Source organism: Chiloscyllium plagiosum, unplaced genomic scaffold (genome assembly GCF_037043375.1).
Source record: "Chiloscyllium plagiosum isolate Xiang-an unplaced genomic scaffold, Cpla_swu_hap1 HiC_scaffold_5, whole genome shotgun sequence".
NCBI classification, from domain to species: domain Eukaryota; kingdom Metazoa; phylum Chordata; class Chondrichthyes; order Orectolobiformes; family Hemiscylliidae; genus Chiloscyllium; species Chiloscyllium plagiosum.
In genome coordinates, this window is record NW_028270143.1 from 94,524,172 (window position 1) to 94,549,986 (window position 25,815).

At 41.6% G+C, this 25,815-nt stretch overlaps 1 protein-coding gene across 20 annotated transcripts in view; it reads left to right on the top strand.

Annotated features, from left to right (window-relative positions):
* The window catches only part of svila (supervillin a), a 339,560-nt gene that overhangs the window by 138,384 nt on the left and 175,361 nt on the right, over nucleotides 1-25,815 (top strand). For all 20 annotated transcript variants that reach the window (XM_087987490.1, XM_087987491.1, XM_087987489.1 and 17 more), the window contains one exon: nucleotides 12,938-13,026. Coding sequence is in view for 16 of the 20 variants with exons in the window: in XM_087987480.1 (XP_087843606.1) it covers nucleotides 12,938-13,026 (89 nt within the window). In the remaining 4 variants the exon portion in view is untranslated. The remainder of the gene's footprint in view (nucleotides 1-12,937; nucleotides 13,027-25,815) is intronic.

Genomic DNA, 25,815 nt, shown 5'->3' on the forward strand with positions numbered 1-25,815 from the left:
TTACTAACTATTCCTCCTATATTCACATCCAAGTAATTTATATAAGTGATGAAAAGCAATTGACCCAGCAGCAGTTGACCCAGCACCAATCTTTGTGGCACACCACTGATCACAGATCTCCAGTCCAAAAAACCGCCTCCACAACCATCCTCCGTCTGCTACCTTCAAGCCAATTTTGTATCTAATTAGCTAGCTCCCCTTGGATTCCATATGATCTATGTAGCTGACTCTAATCCGCCCACTGGGCAACTAGTGATGGACAATAAATGCTGGCGTAACCAATGACGCACACATCACATGAACAAATAAAGTATTCCTACAGTGTCGAAGGGGCTGTGGAAATGGGACAGGGATGTTGAAATGGGGATAGGACAGAGAGAATATCCCTCCACTCCCCAAAACTGGCCTGAAATTTAACATTTGGCTTCTCACCTCCATGTGAGACTACGTAGCTTTTGTCTGGAGTGGTTATATGTATCACAGTTGTGTTGGGCAAGCTGATGGGCCAGAGAGTTACCTTCCCTATCCACCATTATCTCATACAGAATTTGTGGCGACATTTAAGTTTGATTTTTGAACCAGAGGCAAAAGGTACAAAATGACAGACTGTCCAGTTATCTGAAGTAAAAGAGTATTCAGTTCCACACCAGAACCCAGAAGTCCCAAAACTTGTCTTACAAAATGTGTTTTATTCCTTGCTGTACATATTTGAGAGCACAGGTGCATATACCTATTCTTTCATCCTCTCAACATTCCAGATTAAATGCTTGACTAGCATTTAATATCTCTGGCACAGTGACATTAGGTAACAAGTTACTTGGATGTATCCAATTGTGCATCCACTTCCTACTAAGGAATACTAGCAGTGATCAACACCTGGAATCAGAATTAATTTTATCCCCCTTTCCTCCTTCACCCAAGAACAGACCATACATGGCTTGGAGAGGGTGGACGCTAGGAAATTGTTTCCGTTAGGCGAGGAGACTAGGACCCATGGACACAGCCTTAGAATTAGAGGGGGTAAATTCAGAACAGAAATGCGGAGACATTTCTTTAGCCAGAGAGTGGTGGGCCTGTGGAATTCATTGCCGCAGAGTGCAGTGGAGGCTGGGACGCTAAATGTCTTCAAGGCAGAAATTGATAAATTCTTGATGTCACAAGGAATTAAGGGCTACGGGGAGAATGCGGGTAAGTGGAGTTGAAATGCCCATCAGCCATGATTGAATGGCGGAGTGGACTCGATGGGCCGAATGGCCTTACTTCCACTCCTATGTCTTATGGTCTTATATCAATTGCTGTCTTTCACAAATTACAAAGTGAAACCTGGAGCTTTTTTAATTGTAAAGTACAGGGCACGACATGCTCCTACGGGACAATGGGAGAGTTTGAGGAGATGGTGGTGTGCATCGTGGACAGTTTTAAATCCTACCATGGTATCTGGGGAGAATTAAATACAATTAGTTTCTAAATAGTATGGCCTTGAAAGCTAGTCTCAGTAATGGTGACCACGACAACGATTTTTTTTGTAGAAACCCAAGTGGTTCACTAATGCCCTTTAGGGAATGAAATCTAGAGCAATTAAGTATGGGCAACAAATGCTGGCTTTGCCAGCAACACCTATATCCTGTGAAAAAAATAAAGAAAATATTGTTGCTCTGCGTGTTTTATTTTCAGTAAATGAGAACAAATCTTGAAAGAGATCTTAAAGTGCTCAGTTGCAGTGAAATTAGCAAAAGAGCACAGATTTCGCCACTAATCAGAACAACCAAATATATTTTTATTTACCTTTTCCAATAAATCTTTTTCTCATATTTCAATGGTGTCCTGTTATTGCCCCATATCTATTGTATTGGTGGATAGCCTATTCTGCCAGTAACTGCTTCAGAACGAAGAGTATTAGCTCGTTATTGTCTCGTTTGAATGCCAAGTACCTTAATCATCTGTAATCAGCTGGGCTTTCAATTTTGTTTTCTGTCTGAATGTACCACACTTTGTTCGTTTATCTTAATTTACCTCTCCTCCTTCATCCAGGGAGCTCTGGATTTTTTTACCCTACCTTTCCCTTGTAAGCTTTGACTGTGTCTCTTGTTTGAATGTAACCCATTGTTTGCATACCACTTTACCTGCAAGCCTTTGACTTCAATTTATTTTACCTAGATATATTTTTATCTCATCAGGCTTTTTCCCCAGTTTATTACTCTTACTCTGGATTTTTTTTTTATATTCGCTCTTAAAACACCTTAAATGTTCTCTTACTGCCACCAGATTTACATAGCTGACGACATTTGCAAAACCAGTTCAAGCAATGCCTCATTCCTCATTGGACTGGGAACATACCGCTACAGAAAATTATCCTGAACTCACTCTTGGAAATCTTGCCCTCCTCTGCCCTTTACATTACTATTTTACCAGTCTCTACCTGATTAATAAGGTTCCCTCATAGTTATTCTATAATGTTTATGTTTCTCTAATTTTCTGCAAATTTGTTTCTCTGCATCATTCCCATTAGCTTGTTGCCTATAAATTTCACAGAGCAATGCAATTACACCTTTTTTTGTTCCTTAGATCTAGTCAAATTGATTCTGTCCTTGATCCCTCTGAGACATCCTCTTTCTTCAGCCATGATTCGGAGATGCCGGTGTTGGACTGGGGTGTACAAAGTTAAAAATCACACAACACCAGGTTATAGTCCAACAGGTTTAATTGGAAGCACACTAGCTTTCGGAGCGACGCTCCTTCATCAGGTGATTGTGTGACAATCACCTGATGAAGGAGCGTCGCTCCAAAAGCTAGTGTGCTTCCAATTAAACCTGTTGGACTATAACCTGGTGTTGTATGATTTTCATCTTTCTTCAGCAGTACAGTCCTCTCCTTAATCAGTTCTGCCAACTTCCTTTCCTACCTTTCTTGAACATCTCGTATTCAGGAATATTCAACCCTCAGTGCATGCCCTTTGAGCTAAACCTTTTTCATAGCCACAACATCACCAATTTTATTTACCACACTCTGGATTCACATATGTGCACACTAACCCTGGATTAGATTTTCTTACATTCTCCAATTCATTGACCCTTTAGAATCTGCATGCATTGGCTTAAGCTGTTGCTTTGCATGAACTAGAGGTACAGCTCTTGCTGATACGGAGTCTCCAGGAAGCTGTGGTTAGCACAGTTGGCTGGATGGTTTGCTTCCAGTGTGAAGTGATACAAACACTATGGATTCAATTCCTGCAATGGCTGAGATTATCATGAAGACTTCTTTCTCAGTTTCTCACCTTGCCTGAGACATGATGATCCTCAGATTAAACCATTAGTGTCTCTGACTAATGAGAGAGCAGCCATATGGTCTGAGGGTAAGGATCTTTTATTCTCTCAATTTAGGTTAAGCCATACTAAAGTGTTTGGACATACACACCTTAAAATTGTTTGAACCTGTCAGTCACTGAAAAGATCGTTTATCTGTTCAGGGTTTTTTTTAAATAAAAGTAACTATAAGAAAGGGGATAGAGTTGCAGTAATCTATTTTATATTTGCTGTTGTACTGAATAGTCTGTAGAAGAAAAAGATGACAATGCTTCAAACTATAATACTATTAGATCTATTGTATGTTATGGAAATGGTCCATCTTATTATGTTCTAAAATTATAGATCCTTCCTCCAATAAGGAGTGGAAAGATGGGACGTTGAAAATGGTAAAAATGTGATCTGATTTAAGCCCATTATGAACATGCCTTGACCTTGTCTGATTTCCTCACTCTAAATTACTGATTATAAATTGTCAATGAGGTTATGTTCGTAAGATGTCACCTTTTTTAATAAAACCTTAAGTTATCTCGCGAATGTGACTTAAAAGAATTCTTGGATTTACATATTAATGAACCGAAACCTGCAACCCATTCTAAAAGTTGAAAGACTTAACAGCAATCTAGGTTTGTTCAATATATCATTTCAGTTGTATGACACTGTAATCTTTTGCTGTAAATTCTATATCTTATGATCCTATTCCCCAGCTTCCTGATGAAGGAGTGGTGCTCTGAAAACTAGTGCTTTCAAATAACCCTGTTGGTTTGTGTGATTTTTAACTTTGTCCACCCCAGTCCAACACGGGCTCCTCCCCATCCTAAGATAATGACATTCACTTAAAGTTTACCCAGAGCTTAGGAAAGCTCACAGCTAAGGGAAGACAGTTGCTTGATTCAGCGAGTAATTTGTTCTCCCACACTGTTTCTCAGCCAAGGCCACAGGAATGCTTTCTTCCTCTGAAATACCAGATCTTCAAGCAGATCTGCTACAGTTGCCTCTCTCTCAGATCAAAGCAATCTTTGCTTTCACACATCATCTTGATTACTTAGTAGTCTCCAACTGCTGACCTGCGATATCTGCTTTCTGCTCTGCAGTTGGCCATCTGCCAATTTGAAAAAGGACTAAAACATTTCTTCTTTTCTGCTCCTGGGTGTATATTCCAGAATTTTTAATCTTGCAAATTGGATTTGGGAGAGCACTATTATTCATTCCCTCATAGTGGTACAGATGTTTTGCTTCAGTAGACCTAGACTGCAGATTGGTTGATATTGAGAGCAATCATAAAATCCAGGGATTGAGAATGGGAATGAGTATCATTGGACAATTTGAAAATACAGTTTCTCAATTTGCATACCAGTGAGTGGGCACTTAGCATTGGCTAGATCCTGGTCTACTACAAACCAACTACATCTACTACAAACCAACCGACTCCCACAGCTACCTGGACTACACCTCCTCCCATCCTGCCCCCTGTAAAAACGCCATCCCATTCTCCCAATTCCTTCATCTCCGCCGCATCTGCTCCCAGGAGGACCAGTACAAAATACGTACAACACAGATGGCCTCCTTCTTCAAGGACCGCAATTTCCCCCCCGACGTGGTCGACGGTGCCCTCCACCGCATCTCCTCCACTTCCCGCTCCTCCGCCCTTGAGCCCCGCCCCTCCAACCGCCACCAGGACAGAACCCCACTGGTCCTCACCTACCACCCCACCAATCTCCATGTACAGCGCATCATCCGCCGTCACTTCCGTCACCTCCAAACAGACCCCAGCACCAAGGATATATTTCCCTCCCCTCCCCTATCAGCTTTCCGTAGAGACCACTCCCTCCGCGACTCCCTTGTCAGATCCACACCCCCCACCGACCCAACCACCACTCCCGGCACCTTCCCTTGCAACCGCAGGAGGTGCAACACTTGCGCCCACACCTCCCCCCTCACTTCTCTCCAAGGCCCCAAAGGAAACTTCCATATCCGCCACAGATTCACCTGCACCTCCACCCACATCATCTACTGCATCCGCTGCAGCCGGTGTGGCCTCCTCTATATTGGGGAGACAGGCCGCCTACTTGCGGAGCGATTCAGAGAGCACCTCTGGGCCACCCGGACGAACCAACCCAACCAACCTGTAGCACAGCATTTCAACTCCCCCTCCCACTCCACCGAGGATATGCAGGTCATTGGACTCATCCACCGCCAAACCACAACAACCCGACGGTCGGAGGAGGAGCGTCTTATCTTCCGACTGGGAACCCTCCAACCGCAGGGGATGAACTTGGACTTCACCAGTTTCTTCATCCCCCCTCCCCCCACCTTGTCTCAGCCGGATCCCTCCAGCCCGGCACCGCCTTCCTGACCTGCAGTCTTCTTCTTGACCTCTCCGCCTCCATCCTACTCCGACCCATCACCCTCACCTTGACCTCTTTCCACCTATCACATTTCCAACTCCCCTCCTCCAAGTCCCTCCTCCCTACCTTTTATCTTCTCCTGCTGAACACTCTCTGCTCATTCCTGAAGAAGGGCCTGTGCCCGAAACGTCGAATCTCCTGTTCCCTGGATGCTGCCTGACCTGCTGTGCTGTTCCAGCAATAAAGTTTCAACCTAGATCCTGGTCCTTCAATGTTCATCTTTTTATCCACAACCTGGTTGACACTATGATACCTTGATTTGATTTGATTTGATTTGATTTGACTTATTGTGGTCCCATGTATCTAAGTATAATGAAAAGCTTTGTTTTGCAAATAGTACAGGAAGATCATAGCAAACAATGACATACAGGTATTGTTAGATAGAAGAGGAATACAATGTTACAATTGCACAGGCAGTGCCCAAAGTAAGATCACCCTTAGCTAGATCAATGTTATTTGAGGTTAGAGAGGTCTATTCGGAAGTCTAATAACAGTAGGGAAAAAAGCTCTTCTTGAACCTGATGGTGCACATTTTTAAACTTCTGTATCTTCTACCTGACTGGAAGAAAGCATTACCAGGGTGGGAGGGGGTTTTGATGATGATGGCAGCCTTTCTGCAGCAATGAGCTGTATAAATGGAGTCCATGGATGGAGAAGATTGGCTTCTGTGATGGTCTGGGCTGTGCACACAACTTTCTGTAGTTTCTTAGGGTCCTGGGCAGAGCTGTTGCTGTACCAGGCTGTTATGCACCTGGATGAAATGGTTTCAATGGTGCATCTGTAAATGGTGAGAGTATCATGGACATGCTGAATTTCCTATACCACCTGAGGAAGAAGAGGCGTTGTTGTACCTTCTTGACAATTGCATCTATGTGGGAGTTCCAGGACAGGTTATCAGTTATTGTCACTCCTGGTAACGTGACGCTTTTGAACCCCTCCACCTCCACTCCGTTGATGTAGATAGGGGCGTGTCCCCCTCATTTCTTCCTGAAGTCAACGCTCAGTTCTTTTGTTTTGCTGACATTGAAAGAGAGGTTGTTCTCATTGCACCACAACACCATTCCTTCTATCTCCTTTCTGTATTCTGACGCATCATTGTTTAATATCCATCCTAACCACAGTGGTGTCGTCGGCAAACTTTGTAGATGGCATTCATTTGGAATCTGGCTAGACAGTTGTGGGGGTGTACAGGGATTATAATAGGGGACTGAGAACACATCCTTGCAGGGTACTGATGTTGAGCAGCTGGCTATCTTCATTGATTGTAGTTTGTGGGTCAGGAAGCTGAGGAACCAGTTGCAGAGGACAGAGCTGAGACCTAGGTCTCAGTGTTTTGAGATTAGTCTGTTTGGGATTATAATGTTGAAGGCAGAGCTGTAGTCGATAAGTAGGAGTCTGACATAGGTGTTCTTGTTATCCAGGTGTTCCAGGGATGAGTGTAGGGCAAGGAAAATGACATCTGCTAGGGACTGGTTATGTCAGTAGGCAAAATGCAGGGGATCAAGGCAGGCTGGGAGGCTAGAGTTGATGTGGGCCATGACCAGCCTTTTGAAGCACTTCATGCTTATGGAGGTCAGAGCCATTAGTTGGTCATTCAGGCACATTGCATGTGGTCTTCTTGAAGCAAGTGGAGACTTCAGCTTGTAGCAAGGAGAGGCTGAAGATATCAGTGAATACTTCCACCAGTTTGTCGACACAGGATCTAAGTGCATGATTGGGGACTCTGCTGGGCCTGTCACTTTCCTTGAATTTGCTCTCAGGAAGACCAATCTGACGTTTACAGTGGTGACTGAAGGAACAGCTACATCTGGGCACTCGAACTAAGCATAGAAAGCATTCAGTGCATCAGGGAGGCATGTGTTCTCGTTTGCTTTATTTTGTCTCCTGATATGTTGCCTGACTTGGAGGGCATGTTCTTCTTACTCGTCGGTTGCACACATTTTTCACCTTTCAGTGGCTGGGGAATCTATGGATATTTTGCCAACCATTTCATGATCAAAGTGATCAGGATATATGGCTCCTGACCAAGAGCAGAAATTTCTAAACTTAATCTTATAAAATGTAGAAGTTTGTGCTCCGCCTCCAGACACATAGCTAGGCTCTAATGCAAGAGGATGATACAATTGAGGGTCAGACAGTTATACCTTTTTAACACTTGTTGTTGTGCTTAAGATTGTTTAGCAAGTGTGAGGGCAGTTTTTGTGGAGGTAGGTAGTTTGTGTAGAGGGAATGGGGGAAGAGCAGAAATTTGGCAACGTTAGTGCATTTCTTTTGGTTCTCAGGAAGTGAGTCAGTTCCTAAAGACAGAAAAGCCAATTTGCTTTGATGGAAGTTGGTGGTATTGGTTGGCAGCATGAGCCTGAAAATGATGCAATTTTCATAGTAATTAAGGGCAATTATTGGTATTTCTGGTTTCATTTTTAGGTTTGAAACTAACAGCACACATTTCTTGCTATTGAGCAGTTTGGGTCATTCTAAAGTGCTCTTCAGTAATTGTCACCTGTCCTCAACTATAGTATATTCACAGGCATTTATTTATTTGGACAACTAGGTAACCTGAACCTCCATCCAGGATTGGTACAATATTTTAACCTATGATATACATCGGTTGTCTTTATATTACCTCATAATTTTGGAGACAAAATTTTATCTTTCACACACAAGATGTGTGACACATAGATGTGTCAATATTTGGAGTTAGGCGGAGTTATAAATGATATTCTTCACAGTATACTTACATGTGTTGGGGATTATAACAGTAATGCTTACTATGCCCTATATTCTCCAGTGGAATTTGCTCACGCTATGTCCTCCCTGCATAAAATCTTCAAAATCTGCTTTGTGTGGACAATCAGGTAATTTTCTTCCAGGAATTCCTCATCAGCCAATTGCGGTGTCATTTTTACAGTGAAGAATTTGTATCCCAATTGGATTTAAGAAGGCTATATGCTCCATGTGGGCTGTTCAGATAATTTATATTTTAGCCCATATACTAGCTGTACAAGTAAAGTTGAACTGCAGTTGAACAGGTAATACTTCTGTCAATTACATCAATGATCAGAGAAAGGAAATTTTATTTCTGTAGCAGAATTCTGTATGGCAGAAAAGTTTTTGCTTTGAACCATACATTTCTTTGGCCTTGCTGGAAGTGGACAACTTGTTCGCCTTGCTGTCCATTGCGTAACTAAAATTAAACTGAATACCTTTGCATCATCAAATAATCTTGAGCTCTGCTAGAGTTACTATGATAGAAAAATCATTTATGCAGAAGTAAGATGACTTCTCCATTACTGGAACGTTAAGGTTGACCAATGCATTGCCATCTCTTGCTCTGATTCTTTCAAAGCACAGTTGATTCACTCCATATAAACTAAACCTGTTATTAAAGGTTGACGATAAGCCAAATATGTACTCGTTATGCCTGCAGATGGAATCATCTACCAGTGCAGCTCAGGATCTGCTTCAAGTATAACTGCAGATTCTCTTCACTGAAGAATATTAGTGAACTAGCCTTTTTAATCAAGCAGTAGCCTTCCACATTTAATTTTTATTGTGGTGTCAACTCACAAATTAACAGCTTCATTGAACTTCATTTTTCAATTTTGAGCATTTAATCTCAGAATTGTTGATTTAATATAACTGCAATACTGCGATACCCACATTTTCATACATTCAGTGCCACATGCTGTCAGTAATCATGAGACTGCCTCAAATTCATAAAATGTATTTGTCTCCAAACTTTCTTTACTATTGACCTGAAGATAAAACATGGCTTCAGGTTTGTTTTTGCTTGTTGGTTTTGAACCTGATCCATGATGTCACCAGTGTGATACTGGAGGGGCACAAACCATTTTGCACACTGAATTGCTACTGCAAAAGTATATCCCTTTTGACTATACAATGTTCTATTATTTCTGCTCTTCATTTCTGCCTTTGTGCCATAACATGCACTAATGTGCCATCCTTTCCTTGTGGCTGCATTACTCTGAGTTGCCGTTGTCATAGGTATAATTTTTATTTCAAAAATATACTTTATCCATAAAGTGTTGTGCAAGTTACAATTATAACAATTACATTACAAAGCATTTCAACCTGAACATTGAAACATTTCAAAACACATTCGTTGCAATATCTCATGTTCCATTCTTAGGTGCTTCCCTATGATTGTAATAGTGTTCATAATAATATATATTCTATGCCAAGCATAGGGTAAAGCATTTCAAATCAGACATTAGAGTGCACTTGATGCAAACTCTACTATTTGCACCGTGTTACACTCTGAGCAGCTTCAACTAAATTCAATGCTCTTAATATTCATTATGTGCATTCCTTGCACATAGTTTTCTGACCCATGATATACTATTGCTGAAAGGCCTCAGACCACAACCTTTGATCATGGCCTCAGTGGTGGCGGCTCAGAGCTTTAGTGTGTGTATACTGAATGCTTATTTAACCAAACCAACAGTCTGCAGATTCCCACACTGCCTCCAGTAACCTCTTCCTACACCACTGAGTGTCACTGAGGAGGTGATGCCCAAGTGGTATTATCACTAGATTATTAATCCAGAACCTCAGCTAATGTTCCAGGGACCTGGATTCGAGTCCTGTCATGGCAGATAGTGGAATTTGAATTCACTAATATTTTGAAATTAAGAATCTACTGATGATCAGGAAACTATTGTCAATTGTCAGAAAAACCCAGCTGGTTCATTAATGGAAGGAATTCTGTCATCCTCACCTGGTTTGGCCTACATGTGACTCCAGACCCACAGCAATGCCCTCTCAGCTCAGTTCAAAGGCAACTAGGGACAGGGAATAAATATATTTATTTATTCCCATGAGTGAATTTTTAAAAAACTGTCCCCTCTAACTAACTTACCTTCTGAAATTAAAATTCAAGAATATGTCAGTCATATGTTGGAGTATTAACTTCTTCTCAAATTCATAAATCTTGACATCAGATGCCAGAGTTGCAAATACTCTCTGTGCAGTGATGATCTTGGATACACAAAGGGTAAATGACCTCCCATTTTTAACATCTTTGATTTTAAGCTGTTTCTCCATAGTAAACTGAATTACTCTTAACAGAACAGTCATTTAACTTCTCAATCATAATTTTCAGCCAAATGCACCCAAGACTGGAAGTTTCTCATGTCACAGTGAATGCAGGAGCAGACTTACTTGACTGTGTGGACTCTGGCAAATGATACCAACATTGTGAAGCTTTGAGATCACTTGTAGCATGTATTTCAGTTTTGCTCATTAAGCAAAGGCAAGGAATGGAGTTAAAGATAGCTTAAAGTATTAGCTCATTGAGTTACAAAAAGACATGGGAGTTTGTGATGTGTGGGTAAGGAGAAGAGGTTGAAGGAAGACCCCACTGTGAAAAGAAAGGAATACGTTGTGTTGCATTCATGTAGCACTTTCTGTATCACCCAGATGTGTGAAATGTTTTGCAGAAGTTGAAATACTTTGAAATGCAGTTTTATAAAGGGAAATCATAGAACTGCTGTACAGAGTAATAAGCTTTAGGTTATAAATTCCTAAGCTACTCCATTAGTTAGCTTATTAAGAGTAACTTGTTGAGTAATTATTCAGCACAATGAATGCTAATTCAGTTGCAGATTTGGAAGGAATGTGTGTGCCTACTGGGTTTCTCCAGCACTTTGACTATGTAACACTAAAGTAAAAACATAGAACTGTACAGTAGGGAAACAGATCCTTCAGTCCAACTTCTCCACGCTCACCAGATATCTAAAATTAATCTAGCATTTGTCAGCATTTGGCCCATATCCCTCTAAATTCTTCCTATTCATCTACCCATCCAGATTCCTTTGAGATTTTGTAATTGTACCAGCCTCCATCACTTACTCTAGCAGCTCATTCCATATGCACATCACTGTCTGTGTGGAAAATGTTGCCCCTTAGGGTCCCCCAAGTCCCTTTGTGCTTCTGAAGTCTTTCACCATTTAGAAAACAGTCTCTGCCTCTTTGTCCTACCAAAGTTTCTGTTAAACTTTCCCACATTGTATTCCGTCTGCCATTTCTCTGCCCACTTTCCTAGCATATCAAGTTCTTCTGCTTTCCGGCTTCTTCAATACGACCTGTCCCTCCACCTATCTTTGTGTCAGCTGCAAATTTAGCAACAATGCCTTCCATTCCTTCATCCAGATTGTTAATGTCTAATGTGATTGATTGTGGAACTCCACTAGTCAGCAGCTGCCATTCTGAAAAAGACACCCCCTCACCCCCAGTCAATGCCTTTTGCCAGTCTGCCAATCCTGTATCGATGCAAGTACTTTGCCCCTTAACCATCTGCTGTTGTTTTAGTAGCGTCTTATGTGGCACCTTATAGGCTTTCTGGAAATCGAAATCGGTCGTGCCCACTGGCTCTTTTTGTCTAACTTGCTTGTTGCCTCCTCAAAGAATTCATGAAATAAAATTATCTCTGATTTTGAGTACCGCAATCATGTGAAGGTAATTTCTAAGGTATATTCATATTCACAGGTATGTTTGCTCCAACATATTCTTTGTTCACAAAATTGTAGTCAATTCTGGATAACGAAGTCTGCATATCATTCTATATTGCTTGTTACTGAGGGTTGGAACTTTACCTAAACACATAATAAGATGCTTCTATCACCAAAAATATTAGTAAAATTTAACTTGTGCATTCAATGTATTTGCTTGAAACAAAGATGTATATTCACACCAATTAGTGCTTTTTACATAATAAGCATTATTATTATGTAATAGTTGAAAATATTGACTTCTCACTGATGACAAAGCTGTGGGTACAGGGTACACAAATATCATGCTCAAATGTATTCTACTTGTGTGTAAGACTTGACAGCAGTTATCAGGTTATTTAATGGTGAAAGCTACTGCACCCAGTATTGCTTCTGCACTCTGCAATGGCAACACTTCAATTTCAGGAAGAGTTACCAGCTGGTAATAATTGGGACCCTTTGCTAGATATTTCCTCCTCTATTCAGACCAATTATAACATCTCTATTTGTTGAAAACTGTACAATATTTCAATAGAAGACAGAATTTGAGCTGGAAATTTTAACCATCTGTATGTCTCACTTACCCATTGAACAAACTGATTTGCTTCTGAGTGTTACATGCACACAAAGAAACAAACCAATTTGATGCTCACAGCTGGTGAATTCAAAATGGTAAGTTACTACAGGTACCAAAATAAAACACTTATTATCCTTTTAGTTTTCAGAAGGAGTTTTTGTTCGAAGACAAAGAAATTGCCAAGAAAGCAAAGGATATTGACACTAATTTACTTGCTGTACTTCCTAAAGGTTAGTAAAATTGCTGCATTGAAGGAATCAAATTTGTTTAACATGTTTGCTTTGTTATTAAGATAACAGCCCTTGGAAGAGGGGCAGTTAGTTATGAAGTTGATAAAATCCACTGAGGTGAGTTTGATTAAAGTTATTTTTGAGGGCTGCCAGATTATGAATAGCCATTGTATAAAAATGTACATAAATTAGCTATGGTTTTTTTTTAATTCTTAACTTCCCAATCAACTATAGATGATAGTAATGCAGAATCCTGCATCATTTCAAAAATCCATTCATATCTGAAATATACATTTGGGATATTGGTATTGTTGATGACAGAATGGCCTTTTTTTGATAGGTTGAGGAAATCACACATTGTCCCTTTCTCATGTGCAAATTCAATGTGTGGGAGCAATGCTACACTTGGTTTTCCTGATACTGTTATGTAAAATCTCAGGAACTGTACTGCTGCATTAATAAATTTCTACTCACATATCCAAAAGGTTATGATATTTTGCTGCTGCCAGCAACTGTTTGGGACAAAGTCCACAGCCTCTTTCCAGAAGTAGTTGCATTAATCAGAGTCCCAATTGTTGGTATTTTCTTTTAACAAATTTCACAGCAGCTTAAAGTACTGATAGAAACACCTTTACAAAACATACAAGGCTATTATTGCTAAGAAGGATATGCTATATCAATAATTAAACATAATTTTCCCATATATGGTAGAATTTTGTGCTGTTTAGAAGTAATCATGTGATGGGACCATTTCCAGGTCTTGACCCATGTGTTGACAGTTGATGTGTCTGCTTCAGAGGTCTTTCCAAAGGTGACCAATTAAGAGGCCGTCTTCAGCTTTGCCATCCTGTTGCTAAGGCCCAATTTGAGCAACGCAAACTTTGGAAAATCAGCAGGCCCACCATTGGTGGAGGCACCACGGTATAAGATACTGGTGAGACATCATCCGGAGCACTGCGTACAGCATTGATCACCTCATTTAAGGAAGGATGCAAATGCAGTTAAGAGAAAGTCTACTAGCCATATATCGTGAATAGGCTTCTGAAGCAAGGTCGGACAGACCAGACATAGATCTGCAGGAGTTTCGATGCATAAAAGATGAAACAGATAAGACCCTAAGAAAGCTTTACAGAATGGATGTGGAAATGAGGTTTCCTCTTTTAGGAATATTTAGGACTAGGGAGTGACTAATTCAAAATAATGGGTAACCTGTTGAAAATAAAGATGGATGAAATTTTTTCAGAGTGTAGTGTCCCTTTGGAACTCTCCCTCCAAAAGGCAAGGGAAGCAAGTCTTTGATTATTTTAAAGCAGAGTTGGGTAGATTCTTGGTAATCTAGGTGTTTGTTGCTGGTTGGGGGTGGGGGGTGGGGGGGTGTGGTGCAGGATGCAGAATGTGAGCTGAAAGTGTCTAAGGTTACCTGGGCTAGATGGGAATATGGAGTTAAGGTTATCATCAGACCAACTAAGATCTTGATAAATAATGGCATAGGCAGAGGAACCAAATGCTCCTAACTCATATGTTTGTATGTATGCTGTCACCATAGCTACCAGGTTAGCTCTATAAAGAAGTATTCCCTCCCAAGGAAGATCAGTGGCTACAGCTCTGGCTGGTGATTATTACGACTCTGGTAGGAACACTGCGAAGCCATATGGAGACTAGTCAGGAAAGGCTTCAAGACTAAGAGGAGCTCAGAGTTATGTTTCTGCTCAGTGGCTCAATGTGTTCCTGTCTGCAGATGATCTTGCCAGGCATGGCCCTCAGTGTAGGGGCTTGTCTTCTGGGAAGATTGTGAAGGATTGCCAAATCAGCCCATAATTGGACTCTTAATTGTGCAGAATGATTATGCTAGAAGATAGCCTCTGTCATTGGTGACCCATGTCCAGGAAGATTACCCCCAAATGGAAACACATTGGGTCACTAAGTAGAAGCATATTTTGTGGAGTTCCTTTTGGTCCCACCTTGAAGCCTTCACTGACTAGTCCAAGAGGATTCTTGCAATAGAGAGCAAATAAAGCTAATGGAAACAAATTATCTTAAATGTGCTAAGATGCAAGCTAGAATTCTACACGCAACAGAATGTGTGTGAGGGAAACTGTACTATTACAGCCCTTTGGCAATGACCCTTATCAGTAAAGTGCAAGCTCTTATTTTGGATCAACTGCATTTGATGTTACATTTTGACAAAACAGTCCTCACAGCATTTTAAAACTCAATCGCATTTTTACCCCTTTTCAATTGGGTTAAGAAACTTTTTCTGCCACAAAGGAATGTTGTTTTCACTATTCAGATGCTCTACTCTCACTGCACAATTCTAGAAGTTTCAAATAATGCAAAGACCCAAGTGAAATTATATATGGCTGCCATTTTTCCATTGGATATAGGGTAAGGCTAATTTTACTCATTTCACAACTTCTTTAAAATCAATGTTTCCAGTTGTTCAGCATCAGAAAGTCTGCCACATGAATTATATCTGGGAATATTCATTAAGTAACACCACTTGTTTTGAATCAGAGGCATTATCTTTAGTAAGTTGATATGATAGATGAATAACTGATGTGGCATATACTCTCAAATTTTACATTACATAGTTCGGCACAACAGTGAAATAACTCCACAGAGGCCAGTATCCCGTTACCAAGTCACTCTTTATCTACACGTAAAAAGTCCTTCTCCATGGTACTGCCTCATCCAGAGTCAGGTAGCAGAGTGTCTCTATCTCTGTCACTCACCCTTTTTAAATGTCATCCAGGGCTACCTGCTTGAACCAGATTAACCTGGTCCAATCAGGGAACCCGTAATCTGTGGTCCAGTTGGCTGACTTCATTGCAATTACTACACACAGTCACAGAGTTATACAGCATGGAAGCAGACCCTTCGGTCCAACCAGTTACTGCTGAATATAATCCCAAACCAAGTCTTTGGAGAATGCACAATAATGAAGCAATGGTTTAACTTCCTACAAGGATCTTCGTTGTTCAAATTCTATGCCATATGCACAGATTATGATTTCCATCCACTCTTTCCAGCAGGCTCTATAGGGTTGTAGGTGAGGGTTGAGCCTATGCGTTAAATGATTAGATTTATGGTCCTGCCTGTATAATCTGCTCCTAACTATCTTTGAAGAAATTCGAACCATCATTATGTGAATGAAATCCCACTCCGTTCTCTTTCTCCTCCTCCTCCACCTCCTCCGTCCTCATCTTTCTTCTCTTCCTCCTCCTTGTTGACCTCCTCCTTCCTCCCCACCCCAAACCCTCTTAGTTTTCTCCACAGGAAAATGACACCCCTCTCTAATCCATAAGGGATTTGAATTTAGTGAAAAATGATGAGCTATCATCAATAATTGAGGCCTACCAACAATTTTGATGATGCTGCTTTTGTGACATTCAGTGTCAGATGATAATTACCACAGTCATGAGAGTGCACTTTCCTCTTCAGTGTTTCAATGCATTTGGAAGTTCCATAGCACAGCCTTTCCACGCAAATACTTTTAAAGGATTTATTTGAAGTATGCAAGAAATCATTTATGTTGGAAGCTTCAATGACTGTATCTCACCAAATAAAAGTCAATTAAGATTTAAGTATGACAGCAGGGGATTTTGATTGATGGAGGGAAGTGCAGTCATACTTGCTGATGAAGAGGATATAGAGATGGAAACTCAGTTCAAGAAAGTCGACTCTGATTCAGTGCTACATGAAAAGTAGCAGAGAGTCAGAGATATTTTTTCAGGAGTTAAGAGAGGTGATGTTGAAATATAGCTGGGTGTCATCAGTGTGCATGTGGAAAATTATGTTGTTTTTTTGAATGATGCCATTCAGGGGCTGAAAGCAGATGCAAAATATTCCACGCAAAACTAATTTTGCTGCCTTTTCTCCATATCTTTATTATTCTAAATCTTTTGTTTTAATCATACTGGTTGATACCTTGGGAACAATTTGAAGTTAAGTATTCCTCACTCTGATAAGCTCAGTGGAAAAATGATTCTTCAAACCTTTCCAGAACCGAGGAAGGGTCATTGGCCCTGAAACATTAACTCTGATTTCTCTCCGTAGATGCTGCCGGACCTGCTGAGCTCTTCCAGCAATTTGTGTTTTTGTTTGTAAAATGGAATATTGGTGTTGATTACAAGGACAATAGTTTATAAACATAAGGAAGCTTTGCTATAGCAGTGCAAGACCTTGGATTAACTACTTCAGCAGTGTGTACAGATTTGGTTGGTTACCTAAAGGATATAATTGCATTAGAAGCAGTCAGAGAAGGTTCACTTAGATTTTTTTGGATGAAAGGGTTATCATGTGAGGAAAGATTGAGCAGGTTGGGCCTTTATCAATTGACCTCAGAAGAATAAAAAAGGAAATATGAGACTGAAATGAGATCTTAAGGTGATTTGGAAGGTTACATGTTGAGAAGATATCACCCCTTGTGGTCAGTCTAGAACTAAGGGACACTGCTTAAACATTAGGGGTCTCCTACGTAAGACCATGATGAGAGAGAAAACATTCTGAACTTTGTTAGTTTGTAGAATTTTCTGCCCAGAGGGCAGTGGAACCTGGAACACTTAATGTGTTTAAAGCATGGTTCAATAGTTTTTCCGGTCAGTGAGGGAGCTGAGGATTATGGGTCAGCCGCAAAAATGAAATTACGGTCACAATCACATCAGCCATGATGTTATTGAATGATGGAGCAGGTTCAACAGGCCACATGACCAATGCCTGCTCCTAATTCTTTTTTTATAAATATTTTTGAGAATTTTAGATTAGATTAGATTACAGTGTGGAAACAGGCCCTTCGGCCCAACAAGTCCACACCGACCCGCCGAAGCGAAACCCACCCATACCCCTACATTTACCACTTACCTAACACTACGGGCAATTTAGTATGGCCAATTCACCTGACCCTGCACATCTTTGGACTGTGGGAGGAAACCGGAGCACCCGGAGGAAACCCACGCAGACACGGGGAGAACGTGCAAACTCCACACAGTCAGTCGCCTGAGGCGGGAATTGAACCCGGGTCTGGCGCTGTGAGGCAGCAGTGCTAACCACTGTGCCACCGTGCCGCTTTTCTTTCTTTTCTTTATTCTTTACAAAATTATAAAATTACAAAAATATAACAATCTAAAATTATTACACCAATTACTAACTACTACCCTACTCTACAAAATAAATCAAAACTACACTCACTATGTTCAATAAATAAATAAATAACACCACGCAGCGCAGCCTCACTAAAGCTCCTAACCTTCGGGAGCATTAATTATTACACCTGTATTTATTCAGGGTTCTTTTTCTCAGGGTACAAGGCTCACTAAACCTAATCATCATGGCTAAACAAAGGCTCTAATTAAAATGGCAGACAAATCTGCTTTCAGGTAATTTGAAAATGGCCACCACATATTATAAAACATTCATTATGTTTGCGAGAAATCCAAAGGGATGTGTTCCATGATTAACTTATACCACCCCCACAGGCCCGGAGGGTTCTCTCACACCCAGCTCATCAGCGTGTTCTTCCTTACGCAGTAAGTGAGAACGTTAAATAGCTTTTTCCCATGTGCATCTAAGGAAGATAAATTTGGCAAGCCCAAGGGAAGAGAGATTGGGTCTACCTTAACTTCAGTCCCCAGGATCCTCTCTAATACTCCTGCCACAACACTCCAATACCTACAAAGTTTGTGGCATGACCACAAACAATGAGTGAGGGTACCTATGCTTATTTTGCAGTTGGGCAGAGTGGACATGCTCCCTTTTAAATTTTGTAAGACGATCTGGGGCCAAAGAACCCAGTGAAGAACCTTCAACTGCATGCTGTGCATTCTGTTTCAGATTGAGATCTTTCTTGCATTCTCCCAAATATTCTCCCATGTCTTGGAGGGAATCTCCACTCTCAACTCTTGCTCCCAGACCTCTCATAGTTGCTCAATATCGTTCGAGGCACCACACCCCAATAGGTGATAGCGAGTATTAACCGAGAAAGTGCTTGTGGCATGAAGCACTCTCCCCTCTGTGTCAAACCCATTGGGGTTGGTCAAAAGTATAGTCTTTTTTTGGATAAAGTCCCTAACCCTAAAGTAATGAAAAAGGTCTCAGCTGGGCAATCCATACTTGTGGCTCATTTGGTCAAAGGACATCATAGTCTCCCCCTCAAACGGGTCTCACAAACAGGAGACTCCCCTAGTTGCCCACAGTTTTAATCCAGGGTCCATCATCCCTTGGCTGGAATCCCAGCGCAACAACTACAGGGTAAAGAAAGGAAATTTTAGATAAACTGCACACGCTCTGACACATTGCTTTGACCGTATTAATAATATTGGATCCTGACAGTAACTATCCTCCTCTTATGCATTAACAACAGACAAGTAAAGGGGCACTTTGCCTGGGAGGCCTCAATATCCAACTGTATTGACCTCTGGACCTCATAAGCCCAGACATTCACGAAAGACAGAAGGGAGCTTAGTTGGTATCTCTTAATATCTGGAAAGTCTACTCCCCCCAACCCTTGGCTAACTGCAATTTGGCAAGCTTAATGACCGGCTGACGCCAAATAAAAGAACTAAGCCAAACAGAGTCTCTGCAATGTTTGCCTGGGATACGTCAGAGGAAGCATTCAAATGGGATATAGCAAACGAGGAAAAATAATCATTTTGATCAGGGCTATTCGACCGAACTAGGATGTTGGGAGGGCCTCCCATGTTTGAAGATCTTGTCAAGCAAGTGAGCAAAATTAGCCTTGGATAACTGTTCAAAGGTGACAAAAATACGTCAGCACAGGACACCCCCCCCAGCGACCATTTAAAGGGGAATCCTAATTCACCTTCAAGATCAGATATTCTCTTAAGACACCCCACGGGCATAGCCTCCAAATTTGCAAAATTGATCTTCTATCCTGCAAAAAAGACAAATAAATTAACACATTGTATTGAATAGCATACAAAAACTGCCAGGTTTGATAAGAAGAGGAGGACATCATCTGCATGTAACATGATCTTATGCGCCCTTGATCCCACTTCTGGGGCGGTGATGTTGGGGTCCCTCCAGATAGCCTCTGTTAGTGGCTCAATCACCAATGTAAACAGTAGTGGTGAGAAGGGACAATCTTGCTGACTGCCCCTACAGACACTGAAATTACTGGATCTTACACCAATGGTGAGAACTGCAGCCAGAGGTCACTATACAGGACCTCCACCCATTTGATAAAGACCTCACCTTGGCCAAACCGTTCCAGAGTATAAAAAAGATATGGCCACTCCACCCGGTCGAATGCCTTCTCTATGTCGAAAGAGATCACCAAACCCTGAACCAATCGTTGCTGACACACTTGAACCATATTCAGTAATCATCTAATATTATTGGAGGACTTGCAGCCCTTTATAAAACCCGTCTGGTCCTCCTTAACAATAGAGAGCTGTAACTCGCTGCAATTTAGTCACTGATGGCCTATCAAAATATGCTGTCTCAGCTGCCTTCAACCATGCCTCGAGCAGATACTGCTGCAGTCCCTTCTGTCACTTCCAACTGGCCAAATAACAGCTCATTTCCCCCCAGCATAGGCCTTAGCAGTCGCCCAGAGTATAGACTGGTTACTAGCCATACCCGAATTGATAATCAAGAGCGCTTTAAACTCACTCGTGAAGTACTCAGTAAACTTAGTGTCCTTGAGAATAAAAGGAGTTACTCACCAATGCCAAGAACCTGTTCTGTTGCCCTTAATCTCAACTTCCAAATACACTGCTGCATGATTGGAAATAGCTGTGTTTCCAGTTTTGCAGGACATCACTGAATCGAAAGAAACCAAAGGAGCTACAAAAAGGTCAATCCTAGTATGACACTTGTGTGGATTATAGAAAAAGGTGGAGACATCTTCAACCATACACCAGACCCAATTCCACACATAAGTCAATCAGTTGCTTAGATTGGAGAGAGATGTTTGGGAGACCTTTGGGCATTCTATCCACTGTGGGGTCCATGAGCTGATTAAAATCTCCCCCTATGATAGTGTGTTGCGTTCCAAGGGCAATCAGTTTAGAAAGTGCATCAATCAGGAATCTGAGGGGGTGTGCCAGGGGACAGTAAACATTTAGAATGCCATACCCTTCACCATGTATTAAAACTTTAAAGATTACAAGCCGCCCATATTCATCTTTAATTTGATCTAGTAATTTAAATGAGAGATTCGTCTGAACAAGTATGGCCACTCCCCTGCTCCTAATTCTTAACATCTTTTGTGTTTTGTAAATCATGAAACATCCCAAGGCAGTCTGTGGGAATTTTGTAGTTATGGACAAGTGATCTAAGGCCCATCTGTAAATCATGGGCTCAAATTCCACCCCACAGCTGGTGGAATTTAAATTTATTTAATAAATCTGCAGTTGGAAGCTGGTCTTGGTAATGAAGTCGTAAAACTATCATTGATTGTTGTAAAAAACTCATCTGGTTAACTCATGTCCCTTAGGGAAGCAAATCTGTTATTCATTTCTGGTCTGGTCTACATGTGACTTCAGACTCTGAACAATGCTCAGAGCAAAGGGAGTAATGTTCAGAGCAATGTTTGAGGCAAAGGAGGTAGGCAGAGAGTGCAAGAATCCCCTGTAGTCATTCCCCTCAAAAACAAGTATACTGTTTTGGATACTGTTGGGAAATGACCATTCAGAAGAAAGCAGCAGTAGCCAGGTTGTTGGCACTACGACTGGTTCTGGGGCACAGTAGGAAAAGGTAAACGTAAACAGGACCTTAGTGATAGAAGACTCAATAGTTAGGGGGACAGTTAGGAGATTCTGTGGCTGCAAGTGGGAATCCTGGATGGTGTGTTGCCTCCCTGGTGCCAGGGTCCAGGATGTCTCAGAGTGACTACAGAACATTCTCGAGGAGGAGAGGGAGCAGCCAGAAGTCATTGTGCTGCACAAATGACAGGTAGAAATAGGGATGAGGTCCTGCAGAGTGATTATAGAGAGCTAGGAAAGAAGTTTAAAAACCAGGACTTTGTTGGTGATAATCTCCGGATTACTTCCAGTGCCATATGCTAGCAAGGGTAAGAAAAGGGGGGTATCGGAGATAAATGCGTGGCTAAAGAATTGGTGCAGGGGCAGGGAGTCTGATTTTGAGATCATTGAGATCTTTTCTGGGGTAGAGGTGACCTGTTCAAGAGGGGACACGTTGCACCTGAACTGGAGGGGGACCATGGGGATCCTCAAAAGCAGGGAGGCAAGTGCAAGGTTTGAAGGAGATATCGTAATCAGAAATAGTAAGTTGAAGAGACTGGTCAGGCTGGAATGCAACAGGGAGCCTGTTGGATTAAATTTCATAATTTCAGTGCCAGAGGGCTGACCGGTAAGGCCAGTGAACTCAGGGCGTGGATAGGTACGTGGCATTTGGATAATGTAGTAATTACAGAAACAGGGCTAAGGGAGGGACAGGAAGGGCAGTGTAATGTGTCAGGGTACAGGTGCTTTCGACAGGACAGAAGTGGTGGAAGGAGGGGAGAGGGTGTTGCATTTTTGATTAAGCTGAGTATCACAGCAGTAATCAGAGATGAAATAACTGAAGGATGATCCAGTGAGACTTTGTGGGTGGAGCTAAGAAATAAGAAGGGGATGCTGATGCTATAACGATTATACTATTGGCCCCCAAAAATTATCGGGAATTAGGAACAAATATGCAGGGAAGACTGGGGAGAGTTGCAGAAGCACCGGGGTTGTCATAGTAGTGGACAGTGGGTGAGCATTTTGGGACCAGTGACTAAGATTCTATTAATTTTAAAATAATTATGGAGAGGAACAAAACTGATCGACAGGTTCAAGTTCTAAACTGGGGCAAGGAGAATGTTGATGGAATTAGACAGGAGCTTGCAGAGGTTGATTGGAGCAGTTTGTTTGCAGGCAAAGGGGCCTTCGGCAAGCGGGAAATCTTTAAAAGTGAGATAGCTAGAGTTCAAGGTGTACATGTTCCTGTGAGGGTGAAGGGCAAGGTTGGCAGGAATAAGGATCCCTGGATGAAAAGAGATATTGAGGTCTTGACCAGAAAAAAGGAGGAGGCATTGCTCAGGTACAGGCAGCTGGGATCAAGGGAATCCCTGAAGGTATCCAGGAGTTTACTGAAGAAGGAAATCAGGAGGGCGAAAAGGGGGCATGAGATAGCCTCGGCTGAGAAGATTAGGGTGAATTCAAAGAGGTACTTTGAGTATATTGAAGGAAAAGAATAACTAGAGAGAGAATATGGCCCTCTCAAGGAGCAAAGTGGCCATGTATGTGTAGAAGCACACAAAATGGGTGAGGTTCTCAATGAATATTTCTCTTCTGTGTTTACCATGGGGAACTTAGTGGTGATATCTTGGGGACAGTCCATATGACAATAGAGGTAGTGTTGGATGTATTAGAATGTATGAAGGTGGATAAATCTCCTAGTCCTGACCAGATATATCCAAGAACACTACAAGAGGATAGAGAAGAAATTGCAGGGACTCCAGATGATATTTTTGCATCATTTAGCCACAGGTGAGGTCTCGGAAGACTGGAGGGTAGTGAATGTTGTGCCATTATTCAAGAAGGGCTGCAAAGAAAAGCCTGAACTATAGATCAGTAAGCTTAACATCCAGGGTAGTAAGTTACTTGAAAAGATTCTGAGGGATAAGATATACATGCATTTTGAAAGACAGGGTTTGATTAGGAGTAGTCGGTGTGTCTTTGTGTGTGGGAGATCATGCCTCACAAATTTCTTAGAGTTCTTTGATAAGGTGACCAGGAAGGTTGATGAGGGCAGGGCGGTAGACGTAGTCTATATGGATTTCAGTAAGGTGTTTGATAAGGCTGCTCTGGAAAATTAGATCGATAGAATCCAGGACAAGCTGGCAAATTGGACACAAAATTGGCTTGATGGTAGGAAACAGAGGGTAATAGTGGAAGGATGCTTGTTGGACTGGAGGCCTGTGACTAGTGGATTGCCTCATGGGTCAGTGCTGGGTCCATTACTATCTTTTATCGATATCAATGATTTGGATGAGAACGTACAAGCCATGATTATAAAGTGTGTTGCTGTCACTAAAATAGGTGATATTTTGGACAGTAAGAAAGGTGGTCAGAAATTGCAGCAGGATCTTGATTAACTGGGAAAGTAGGCTAAGAAATGACAAATGGAGTTTAGTATAGATAAGTGCATTTTGGAAAGTCAAATTAAGGTATGAGTTTCATGGGGAATGGTAGGGCCTTGAGTGTAGAGGAACAGAGGGACCTGGCAATTCAGGTTCATAGTTTTCTGAAAATAGAGTCACAGTAGACAGGTCAGGAAGGCTTCATCAGTCAGGGCATTGAGTATAGAAGTTGGGAAGTTATGTTGAAGTTATCCAGGATGTTGGTGAGGCCACCTGGAGTATTGTTCAGTTTTGGTCATCTTGTTGTAGGAAGGATGTTATTAAGCTGGAAAGAGTGCAGAAGAAATTTACAAGGATGTTGCCTGAACTCAATGGTCTGAGTTACAAGGAGAGGTTGGACAAGCTAGGACGTTTTTTTCAGAGCAGAGGAGACTGAGGTGTGTAAGATCATGAGAGGCATGGATAGGGTGAATGTACTCAGTCTTTTTCCCAGGGTTGGGGAATTGCAGACTAGAGAGCATCAGTTTAAGGTTAGAGGGGAAAGAATAAAAAAGAACCTGAGGGGCAACGTTTTTTTACACAGAGGGTGATATGCATATGGAATGAACTGCCAGCAAAAGTGGTTGAGGTGAGTACATTAGCAACATTTAAAAGGCATTTGGATGAATACATGGACAGGAAAGGATTAGAAGGATATGGGCCAAGTGCAGGGAAATGTGGTTAGCGTGGATGGATATTTTAGTCGGCATGGACCAGTTTGGGCCAAAGGAGCTGTCTCCGTGCTGTAGGACTCTGACTGTATGTGGCTGACTCTTAACTGCTTTCTGGCATGGCCCAGCAACCCACTGAATTCAAAGCAGTTGGTGATGGGCAACAGACTCTGCCCTTTCCAGCAAAGCCCTCATCCCATGAAAGTGTCAACAAGAATGTTAAGTAAAGTCTGGCACCATACCACGCAGAAAAGTTAGATCAAATTGAAGCCTTGGGTTTTAAAAAGCATCTTAAAACTAGATGTGCGAGGCAGAGAGATATAGGGTGATAATTCCAGGGTTAGGGGCATTGGTAATTGAAGGCATGATCATCATCCAAGGCACAGTCATAATAGGGAATGCCAAAGACACAAAAAGCAGAGTGTAAATATTTAAGAGGTTTGTGAGGTTGGGAGATATTACAGAGATGGGAAGGGACACGACAATTTGTAAAAGCCTGAAGGGGAATTTTAATTTCAAGGCTGTCAAACTATAATTTGGCTGGGAGTCAGCATACCAAGTATAAGGATGATTGAGGAATAGGACTTGCTGTAAATTAGGACACTGGCAGCAGAGCTTTGGACTAGCTCAAGGTTACAAAGTGTTGAATGTGGTAAATCAGTCAGGAGTGTGTTGGAATCATGATGTTTTGAGGTAACAAAGCAGTGATTGAGGAGTTCTGTATCAGATCAGCTGAGACAAGGATAAAGTTAAGTGATGTTGCAGAGACAATAAACAGTCTTAGTTTTGACAAATAAGAGACCAGAAACTCATCACTGGATCAAATGTGATCTCTTAGTTCCACTTAATATCAGACTTTGCCAGAGGCAGGAATGAAGTTGGTAGCTGGTGAAGGGAGTTAGAGGCAAGGACTGACAACAATCACTTTGATCTTCCCAGTATTTAATAAGGCAAAATCTTTGTTTGTCCATTACTGGATGTCAGCTACATATT